Raw genomic sequence first — 11770 nt, forward strand, 5'->3', positions numbered from 1 at the left:
GACCATTTAAAGGCCTTTGCAGGTGGTTTGAGTTAATTAGCTGATTAGAGTGTGGTACCAGGTGCCATCAATTTTGAACCTTTTCACAAGATTCTAATTTTCTGATATGATGAATTTGAGATTTTCATTTGTTGTCATTTGTAGTCATCAAAATTAAACGAAATAAACATCTGAAATATATGAGTTTGTATGTAATGTATGAATATAATATACAAGTTTCAATTTTTAAATGGAATTACTGATATCAATCTACTTTTTCATGATATTCTAATTTTATGACCAGCACCTGTAAATGCTTGTTAAAATTAGTTAATTACTTGGGTTGAACAAGACACACCGTGAATCAACATTTGCTTCTTCAACTGATGTTTGTCTTTAGAGTGGTCTGGCATTTGCTCTAAACAGCTTAGTCTATATCTGAACGTACTTCTTCACCGGTGTTACGAAACAGAATCCTTCTGTCTACGTTGGTCAGAGCAGAGTAAAGAAGAGCATGTTTATTCATGCAACCAGAAACAAAGAAATAAAGTGCCAATGAAATATCCTACACCTGTTTTTGTGCCTAAAACAAAGAGCTTTTACTTAAATTCAAAATTCAAAGCACTGTAAAACAATTATACAAATGTGGTTGTAACTCTGCAGCTAACTAAACCTTTATATATATATAGTTAAAACAATTAAAAATAAACACCAAGAAATCTTTATTATATGAAAGAAAATCCAGTCTAACAATAAATGCAACTATAAAAGTCATTAATGATAGGCAACAAATTTCTACACATACATTGTTCTGCGTCAGCTATTTTTAATCGATACAAGTCTGTTTGCACTCATGTATCTGCATGTACACACTAAGCTTGAAGACAAAAACAAGAGTTTTCAAAGTTCAGTTTTCCTTTGTTTTTTTAACTTGCTGTTCTCACAGAAACAAGATGAAAGAAACAAAATGAATATATGAATATATAAAAGGCCATCATACACAGCAGAATAAGGTCTTGCTTACATAATATAAAATTATCACTGAATTTAAAGTAATTAATGTTAGCAGAAACCTAAAACTAGCAGCGTAATTGTCACTAAGGCAATAATTAATAGACAACTACTTGTACACCTACTTTAAAGTGTCTTTATAATAACTACTGGGTCTCTTGCTAACCTAATAAGGTTTTTATATGTTTAATTTCTTTAGCAGTGTGTTTAATAAATTCATCTGAGTTATGTCCTTTAGGACTGAACCAACGATAAATCAACTGTATTTTAAGCTATAGTTAAAATAAACATATTACTGTAGGGTGGCAGGGGGGTATAGAGTAATATTACAGAGGAAGAGTATTATATTAGTTGTCCTTTGACAACTAACCATGGACAACCATGTGGCCCTGTGATGGACAGGTGAACTCTTCAGGGTGTACCCCACCTCTCATCCAATGACCAGCTCACCAGATGGATGGATGGATGTTCAGTTTATGCAAAACAAGTAGTTTTTGGAAATGCCAACTGATTCATGTCGGCGCTGCAGTCACCTGGCTGACATTGCACCACGGCAGTGGATGCCTGGTAATGGTGATGGAGAGTTTTTTTTCATCCAGCCAAGTGCAACGAGCTGACAGAACCTTTCAAACTGTTGAACGGCTCCAGAGAGTCTCTCACATTTTTTATTTCTCAGGTTTGCTGCAATATTACAGAAGCCTGGTACCTTCTCAAGTATAAAAAAAAATCAAAATTCCCTATATAAAAGATAAATAAATAAATAAAATAAAATAAATACAGCTAGTGGCACAATTCCTTGCATATTTTCCTTTACAGTTTACCTTTTCAAACCCCAAACTATGCTCCAACAAAAACTTTAGCCCCAAAGTCTTTTGCAGCTGACAGAGACAGAGACAGAGCCTCACAGAGCACGCAGTGTGCAGCAGTCCTGAGGGAGCAGAAGGCCTGGTATAATTCCTGAATACCAGTGCAGCCCCATGGGGATCCATGACCTGCATCTCAGGGCCTCTGCTCTCTCCCTCAGTAGATGGAGTCTTTACTCTCCAAATCACACACAAACACCAACAACTCCAGGATGTGGGACTCTCACATTATAATGGAGTTTTTATTGTTTTTTCAGGGAACCTACATTAGAGAAATTATACAAACCCATAACAATTTATCATGTTTCTAGTTATTATTGACGATTATGTTTGACCCCTGTTTGTCTGTCTGTTACCAAAATATCTTGTAAACCACTGGGCAAATTTTAATGAAACTGGCAGAAAATAATCTTTAGATCTACATCTACAACTGATTTTGAGTCAGACGAATTCAAGAGAGCTGCCACAGCCAGATGACTTCAAAAACACAAAAATGACAATAGATAATAGATTTTACAGAAACTGAGCTACATTTTGGCGTGGTTGTAGCTGAGACTGATATTTTCAGCACTAACAGATTGCCTAAGATCTTTGTTTAAAATTCTGCCCTAACTGTTGGGCTCATCTCTGTCGATCTGTTAGCAAAATTTCTCATAAACCACTGGACACATTTTAATGAAACTTTCAGAAAGTAATCAGTGGATGTACAACTGCAAGATGGCAACAACTAATCAACTTTAGCCAACACAAAAAAAGTTATAACTCTACAGAAACTGAGCTAGAATTTGGTGTGGTAGTACCTGAGAGTCATTCACAACATATACTGAGTGTGACCTCTTGTGATATTGAATGTTATTTTCAAGGCTACAACTCCATCTTTTTGGACATAACGTGATGTTATTCTAAAATTCTGGCATGAAAAGGACCGGGCAATATGCATTTAATTACTTCATTCAGTATTTATAGGAATGCAGCTGCCAGGAGCTTATTTTGCCAGACATTACATCACAAACTTTGCTACCCAATAATGTCATCTGACCCATCCTGCCTGGCATCAGCTGGTAAGCACAAGAAGAGTATTCATCAGAGACCTGGCTGCTCGCAGATCCTGATGGTGCTGCGCTGAAATGAAGGCCAATACCACAAGACCAACAGATAAATTTCAAATGATGAAACCAGCTGCAACATCCAGATTTGCTGACAGTGGCCCATTCCAGTGTAAAAATCAAGTATCAAATGTCAAGGGTAGCTTTAATTGTCATTTAAGATGGTGGAGCATTTCAATTTTCTTGAATTATATAATAAACTATAAATACAGAACAAAAGAACAAAACTACATGGAAAATAGCCCTAAATATATAACACATGCAAACAAAATTCAACATGGAACATGGAGGATTAATGGTAGAGAGGGTGAGAAATGGCACAAGTCGTGTAAAGATCGCAGCTCAGATAAAGAGCTGAGAAGAGAAGCTAAATTACTGGATGTATAGAGCTGTGATGGATGTGCCATCTTTAGAGTGGAGTGGTAGACTGAGCTGCTCTACCTCTCCCTGCTGCTGTTTTCTCTCCTCCTCCCTGTTCTTTTCGCGTTAATGTCACTGAGGTCTGCCCTGCAGCCTGCCTGCATGTGAGGAGGATTTTGTCACTTTCTATCAATTATACCCCACCACACACACTCTCCCTCTTTCTCTCTCTTTCACACACACACACACACACACACACACACACACACATATACCTCCCCCCGTTTGCAGACACAGTTACATAACAGCACAAGGATTTCTGGGCTAAGGAAGGTTTACATCCCGTCTCTCCTTTATCTCTTTCTCTGTTTCTTGCTTCTTCAGCTCCCGTCCTCCAAACAAACAAAAGCACTCCCTCACTTCCCCCCCTCTCTTTGCCATATGCTTAACAAGCACCTTTCGTCATCCACACGACACAGTGTTGTGTAATTCACTGAGTTCCTGATCCCTCACTCATGTCAGGTTTTTCTCCCACATGATTCAGGCTAAGGAGAACACAGTTGCCAGCTGTCCTGATTAAAATAACACAACTGCCCCCTGCTGTCGTGAATAAAAAATGCAGTTACCGCAGAGGCATTAGATTCTTGGCTTCAGTCTTTTAGCTGGTTTATAGTTTAATGAATTCTGGACATGCAAGAAGCAGCATTTAAAACTGGTCAAAAGCTGAACATTTTAACAAAGAAACTAGGAGCACCAAAACAATCTGCAGCAGTCCTGTGAGTCTTATCTTTTACCCGGTCGACTGGCTGCCCTCTGCTGTCCGGGAAATGTCACCATATTTCTCTGAACGACCACGCAGCATCCAATCCAGCCCCTGAAGAATTTTCTGTAATCATGGTGTATGAGTTTATTGATCTACACTGCACTGATGATTCCTCCTCTGACAGAAAAGGAATAACAGGGTAAGAAGCTGAGGCATTTAATGGCAAACTAGATTACTATTCAACTGCTCCTCTGAGGCAGAAATTTACTGTTATTTAATGGCATTAAAGCTAAGGAGGACAGTTGGGCTTAGAAACAAAGAAATATAAGTGCTGGTAAGGTTGGAGATGTTTCTCGGGTTTACAGACAAATATTCTGCCACCAAAACATTTTTTTTTTAACTAATCCTCCCTGTTATGTTAGGGAAACCCCAGTTGTATTTAAATGTACGTAAACATCAAATTATTCCTTTTTCCACATGCATTTTTTTAAATAGAGTGTATTTTTTATCTTAATTTATGTTAGATGATGAAATGGTGCATCAAACAACAGCAAATTACATTAAAACAAGAAGAATATCATGATAAACCATTACAAAAACCTCTTTTGATCGTTTTGTTAAAACTACAAGTTTAGACACCATTTTCAAAAATCTTTTATTATTAAACCAGGGCTGTAACTAAATATATATAAGGCAAATTATAGTTGTTCTTCTTTTGACAATACAATAATCTGACATCAAATATATATTAAATGAAACTAAATAAGCTGTTGCAGTTGTCACAGTTTTAGTGACAGAATGTCATGTAATGAAAGAGTATGAAGATTCTTATTTAGGCACGGCACCTTCAGTTGCTGTGGGTTTCTGAAAGAGGTTCCAGAAAGTCTTTTACATCTTAATGCAAGAGATTTCTCACTTTTACTTTAGTTTTTTGTTTCCTAAAGGGATCCTGCTAATTGTAGCTTCACGGCAAAAACAACTGGTTTTAAACTGGTTTTACTTGTTCCTAAGTATCTTTATAAGGGGAATATTCGTGCACAATGTTCTTGCTTGTTTATTGTTTTTATGTTTGTTTATTTATTTATTTTTTGCTGCGTTGTTTTTATGATGAAACTAGTGCAGTAATTTGCAGTTAAATTAGTGCAGTTTGCTGATGAGCTATAAAATCCTAATGATGTGGCCAAAGACTGAAATCGTCCCCCAGCTATATTAAAGGGAAACTAGAGAGAACAGCAGTCATCTACAACAAGCCTTTGTGCCTAAATATCTGTGCTCACCATCGGACATCCCCTCTATATCAAAGAGCTTGTTTATTATACACATATTGTCTTGACGGCACAGGAGGAGGAACGCCTGAATAAACACACAAACAATTCTCAGCTTGGTCAGCCAACACGCCTTTGTCATGGAGGAACAATCGTTTCCAGCCCTTGGGATTCAGCCAAATCTAAGAGAATATTATTTATGAAAAGTATCCTCAAGGATTAGTCTGAAAACGAGCTTTAGAAGCCCAGCAAATCCTTCTCATGTGTGACAGCTTTTTAGTTTGATTAAAAAGTCTTGATGGTCTTGTTTTTATTTTGGTGTAAATTTATTAGTTAGTGCTTTTAAGAAAGATCCTTTCATTTATTTCAACTCAAATGTATTTCTTTAGAAACATAAGGTTTTGCAAAACCTTATTGATGGAACTATTTTTTATGAAGAATAATTCTTTTGAAGAAAAGGGCTTTAGCCAACACAAAGAATGGCTATAACTCTGTCACATGTTCAGATATGGGCTTAACTTCGGTGTGGTAGTAGCTGAGAGTCATCCTCAACACAAACAGATCATGTGATCAAGCATAATGTCATTGACAATGTTTGACTAAAATGACCAAAACTCCAACCCTTCTCATCAAAAGCAACTTTTGTTGAAAACTCTGGCATGAGAGGCGGCGGGCAATATGCGTTCCTTCAAGAAATGCTAGGCCTTTAATTAAACTAATAATAATTCATTTATAAACTGAGCCATTGAAAAATAATAAATAACAAATTAACATATTTGAAGTTTTAATAAGCTGCATTTAAAGTAGAATTAACCTTATTACATCCATAATAGTCCACCTATAGCAGTCTGGCATATATTCAGTTTATCAGTGGTACTTTCGCAACAACTGCTGTCAAAAAAAAAACAGAATGGCAGAGACTGATTTCATAACGGTACTTGCTCCGTCTTAAGTGTTTTCACCTCACTGCAAGTCCATTTGTGTGACAAGTTTAGTCAAAATGTACTTATCGCCATGGTAACCACTAAAAGGGTTGCAAAGCCACTGTTCTCTACAAGGCACAGCATCTCTGAAAGAGATTCATCAAGAAGGAGCTGGCTGTCATGAAAGGTGAACATAAGCAGATATTTTTTTTCTCACTGACCGCTGATGACATTTATTTGTCCAGAAGATTGAATGATACACTGTGACATTTGAGTGGACAAATGCTGAGGTGGCATTTTGGGTTTCATTGGATCTAATTTGATTGCTCAGGAGAAGTTGATGGCACGTTTTCATCCTCCATCATTCTTTGAAACTATTTGCTACAATAAAGAGAAAAGGCTGGACTGGCAATCTAAATAAAGCTTTTATTCTCTCCCTCAGTGGCCTGCTACTTAGATAGAGGAAATTTTGTTTTCACTTTTGAACTTTAGAGCACAGGATATGTCAACCAAAAAGAACGAACAGTTCGAACAGCATGAAGTCTAAGGATTTGTTATTTCAAACAGTTTAAAGACACAAAGAATTCAGAACTGCCTCACTGTGTGAGTCCACTGTCCGCTAGGATCAACCCAGCCCTGCTTGACCTTTGAGTATGGAAAAAGTGAGCATGCCAAACGAAGAGGCAGATGGGAAAGGTTGCTTTTAAACGGTGCAGATGACTTCTCTGTTTACACTGCAATAAGGAACCTATGCATCTCTAATGCTTCTTCAGGTCAATGTGAGATACAGCACAAAAGCCCTGATGCTCTGAAGTAAACAAAAATGTTTGACCCCCTTTTCTAAATTCAGAAGGAAAGCACAGCAGATTTTCCATGACGAAGTGGCTTTTCTCATCTAACAGCATGTCTGCTCGCCTTTGTGTGATCAGCTGATGAAGCCATGACAGACTCAAGTTGCTCAGAGCAATGCACTTTGATTTGACTGGCAGATAAGAGGTGGTGCTAACTTGTTCACAGAGGGAAAATACAACAAATCTTTCAAACCCTGAACACATACGGCTACATAAACTGAGCCTGTCTACTTTTAGAAAAAGCTTCTTGTAAGCCGTATTTTCATGGCAGTAGTCAGAATTTTAATTATTTGCTAATCTTCAAAGTCTGGAAATGTCTCAAAAGGAGGCAACTCTGCACCAAAAACATTATATTTAATTTATCATGTACTTTTTCACCAAAGAAATGTACTTATATATAACCTGTCAGTTATGTAATAACCATCCCCATTTTTCAAACTGTAAAGGAAAAAAAAATACTTTTTTTTTTTTTATTCATATGCAACCTCATCCCTGACTGGTAGCAGATGACCTGCAGGCTTTTTCTACTGAACAACACAAGAAGCAAACAAGGAACCAAAAAATAATAATAAAAACAACTCAAAGTCTGTCTTTAATCTACCACCATGAGAGATGGGGACCAAGAGAAATAAAGCAGCTGTTTTGCTGGCATGCAAAGCAATTTCTGCCAGGGTTTCATTGCCTCCATCCCTGCAGCATTAAACATGTGGCAGGTGGGTTTATTCCAGCTCTGAGCCTCAGTCGTCTAAATTATGTTTATCTCTGCAGCCTTTTGCCTCCCTTTATGAACGTGATGCTGAGAAGGACTCACTACACATTACAGTTCTGCAGTTACACAATGTCAGTGTCAGTCTGCACAACATTTGTCTGGGATTTTTCAGAAGCAGCATGAAGGCTGCAGACAAAAATATGAATATCAAGGACAGGATGCAATAATGACTGCTGCAGCAAACCCAGGCGGACAATGACAAAGCACACTGATGTCACGACCTGCTTACATTTGGTTGTTTTCTCTTTACATGTAGCTTTCCTAGAAGGTTTGAACATAAAACTACTCTCCATCATCCTTTTCTTGAAAAAACACACCAGAAAACAGAGCTACAAGATGAGAGAAATAACACAGATGAGTTCTAATAAAGACAGGCATTACCTGAATGTCTCGTCACTTGTGCACACAAGAACATTTAAAAGGTTTTTGCTGACATTACATTTGAAACACAAACAGAAGTGTTAATGTAACAGATGTAGTTTTATTTAATACATGATCTACTGCTGCTCCATCAGAGATACTTTCAAAAGCTTCATTGCATTAAGTATAGAAATAAAACCAACAGCACTACTTGCTTTAGTTCCAGCTATGCACTTAACTATAAAATGTATGGCTTTAATGAGCTGCCTTGAATATTAATAAAATACCCTTCAGTTCTGTACAATAAAAAGGAGAACTGACAAAATAGAAGCTTTTGAAACCCGTAAGGGTGTTGGTTATAATCTATTTTTCCATGCACTGTGATTTAGACATTCTGAATCAATTAAAAAATGTCAAAAATGAATTATTTTTATCATGTTGAGGAAAGCAAAAAGTGGAATCTGAATTGTAGAAGAAAGAGGTGGCTGACTGAGCTGTGAAAAGGCACCTTTTGCACTGAAAGCCAGCATTTGGAAATATTTGGCTTCTGCGAGTTATAGAGAAAAATACCGTTGACAATGTGCCAGCTGTGTACACGTTTCCACCCAGAGGAGCAAAAAACTAAAACAGATGGTGATAGCTCTGTGCTACAGGACCATTGAGCAATCAACGTCAAAGTTTCTGCCTAACTTGAAAATTACAACCTCCTTTTTTTGCAAAGGTTTTGCGCTCGCGTTCAGTAGCTGAAAGCCAGGGCTTGTGCACTGCATTGCTTTTTTTTTTTTTTTTTTTTTTGGGGGGGGGGGGGAGCACAACAGAAAGTTACGAACCTAGGTTGAAGATCCTATTCTCACACAACAAGACCAAAACAGAGTTGCAGAAACGCTGAGGAAAGTGCATAAGACAGCTCTAATGTGTGATGGGTGGATATCCAATGCCACAGAATCCTAAGTCGCTGTATTTTGCATTTTGACTTCTTTTATGTTCATTTAATTCCTGAAATCCTGTTTTATACAGCAGTGTAGAACAAAAAAAAATCTCATTTTAGGCCTAAGAGATTCTGTGTTCATGATTTTGTTTGAAGTGTGATCATAGACACATCAATAATTATTTTATATTTGCATCACAACCCTCTAAATTGAATCAAATCATGGGATGCCTAAAGATTTTCACCCATAAACCTGTCGCCTTATAAAGCTCTTTTAATGTATCACAGAAGATGTTCCATTCCAGTGAAGCAATAAAATGAGTTGTTTGACCTGAACTAAGAAAATAGTCAAAGTGAAAGGGATTTTTTTTGTTTGTTTGTTTATTTTGCTTTTGATGCTGTACCCCCAAAAACATCACTTTAGCCATTTTAGAATAAAAACCTATTTCAGTCAGGTCAGCTGGTGAAAATTTCTGTATTTTATCACAAAAAAAAAGTCAGAAAGACTAAATTCTGTAATGTCAATTCTTTCTAAGAATCATGCAGCCCTAGTTTGTTGTGACAATATTTTGATCATGTAGTGATAGTGTTCCAATAATGCTTTTGACAAATTATTTTGAGTCAAACTAAATGACTAAGGCAATAACATTTACAATTCAAAGCCTAATGTTAGCTAATATCCTCCAGTAAAAGCAGTGGGAATCTTGGGAGGCTTGCCCATTAATAAGGAATGTCATTAATGTAGCAGCCTTTAAAGGTCAGCCACTTAATGAAATGTATTCATTCATACAAAGAATTAGAAATCTTTATTTGGACTTGACTGGACTTGACGAATTGCACTTTTTGAAACGCTAATCACCTGTGATGGCAAAAGGCTTCCATCGTCAGACCGAGGGGAATTTCAGCAGCTATTTGTTCTGCGCTGCTGCGTTCGATTCACACAATGACTGACAGGACCTTGATTATTTCAATAAGGTGAGCTGGCGATAGGATTGTGCCACTGGTTCCCAGAAGACCACGCTGGAACAACTCAGAGGGCCACTGAAGGAAATTGCTTTCACTAAGCAGAGCGCAGAGCAGATGAGTATGCAGAGGATTGATTGGCTGTCTTTTATTCACTATTGATCAGGTTTCCTCCTTGTAATAAACCCAGGGATTTGCTTGTGTTGTATTAAATAAATAATTACTAACTTGGAGTGAATCACGGCCATAAAGGGTGGAATGGCGGCAATATTCCCTAGCTATCACATTAAATATTTACTGTGTAAGATTTGTAAGGCATAACTATGAAACTAATATATCCTTTAACAACATCAGTGAAGCAATCGATTGTTTAAGGAAAGCAAAACCGAAATGAAACATGACCTAATTTTTTACAAAATCCATATCATTTGATTTAAAGAAAACTTGTTTGTGTGGGACAATTGAAGAAAAAAGGGGTGGGTACTTGGAGTGATGCTGACTGCACATCTACCAAATGCTGTGTGTTTGCATGTTGTAGGAGTGGGAGAAACATGTGTCACATAAAATCACCACTTACCAGCTTATATGTAAACAAAGCAACATGCATGTATGCATCTTGGACAATGCATGAGGCTGGAAAAGCGACATCTGCACGCGTGTGCATGTGTTGTTGACCAGACGGTGCCCTCAGAGGTTATTAAGAATTCAAGTCACACACAAAGACAATGTGGTGTCTCTGGAAAAACGAGACAATGTCGTAAAGACCGCAAGGAGGGATGATGAATGGAGCCGGCGTGAGCGTCTCCCCTACCTTTCAGCACCAGCACCGCCTCGGTCCCCCCCGCAGAGCCGCTGCAGCTGGGGGGCTCGTCCCCCTCAAACAGCTGGTTCACCTCCCCCTGGATGTCCGAGGGGCGCGGGTCGCCGTCGCTTTTGGAGACGGTGAACCTCTGGCTCATGGTGGCTGTCCCCGGCGTGATAAGCGACGGTTCTTCTCGCCACTGTGCGGACGGACAAATACGGATTTAAAAAAAAAATCCCTCTCCTCAATTATTCTTAAGAGTCCACTGTCACAATCAACTAAGTTCGCTACTGACCTCGCTTTTTCTGGACAAATAGCCGCTGTTTTTGTCGGTTTATTAGACGTGTGATACCGAGTGGACCATCTCATCAACCGGTGTCTGCGGGCTTGTTGCGCACCTGGGTCCTAAAGCCGAACCGGGCAGCGTACAGATGTGCCATTTTAGAAATGTAAACACATTTTGTCAACCACACCATTGTCATTTCACGAGGATAAAGACGGCGATTTCACTCGTTTAATTAGGCGCATTGCTATATTTAATGACACTTAATTGCTGCAGCCCTCTTCGTTTCGGAGTTCGGGTTGCTAGGCAACGGCAGAATAAGCCAAAGATCAACTGTCAGTCACAGAGCATCAGCGCATCCTCTGTTAAAAATCTACAGCAATTTGACCAGAACTATTAGCCCAGTTACGAGTTTCCTTTGTGTGCTATATTAAACTGAAGGTCTAACATGCATCAGTACCTTTATAAAGTGTAAAAAACCCGCACTTTGTTCACTAAATGCTCACTGCTTTGATCACCAACTTTAGATATGAATCTGATTTCA

General features: G+C 38.2%; 1 protein-coding gene across 2 annotated transcripts in view; it reads right to left on the bottom strand.

The window, feature by feature from the left end:
• Positions 1-11336, bottom strand: part of slc12a5a (solute carrier family 12 member 5a) — a 135989-nt gene extending 124653 nt beyond the window's left edge. Inside the window, exons 1-2 of one of the 2 annotated variants that reach the window (XM_017408677.3) lie at positions 11239-11336; positions 10953-11142 (exon numbers count right to left, since the gene is read on the bottom strand). In XM_017408677.3, the coding sequence (XP_017264166.1) occupies positions 10953-11100 (148 nt within the window). In that variant the 5' untranslated portion in view covers positions 11101-11142; positions 11239-11336. Of the gene's footprint in view, positions 1-10952; positions 11143-11238 lie in introns of those variants that run through there. The other variant, XM_017408679.3, reaches the window with a different exon arrangement.
• Positions 11337-11770: the final 434 nt, after the last annotated feature.

This window comes from Kryptolebias marmoratus, linkage group LG4 (assembly GCF_001649575.2).
Source record: "Kryptolebias marmoratus isolate JLee-2015 linkage group LG4, ASM164957v2, whole genome shotgun sequence".
NCBI lineage: Eukaryota > Metazoa > Chordata > Actinopteri > Cyprinodontiformes > Rivulidae > Kryptolebias > Kryptolebias marmoratus.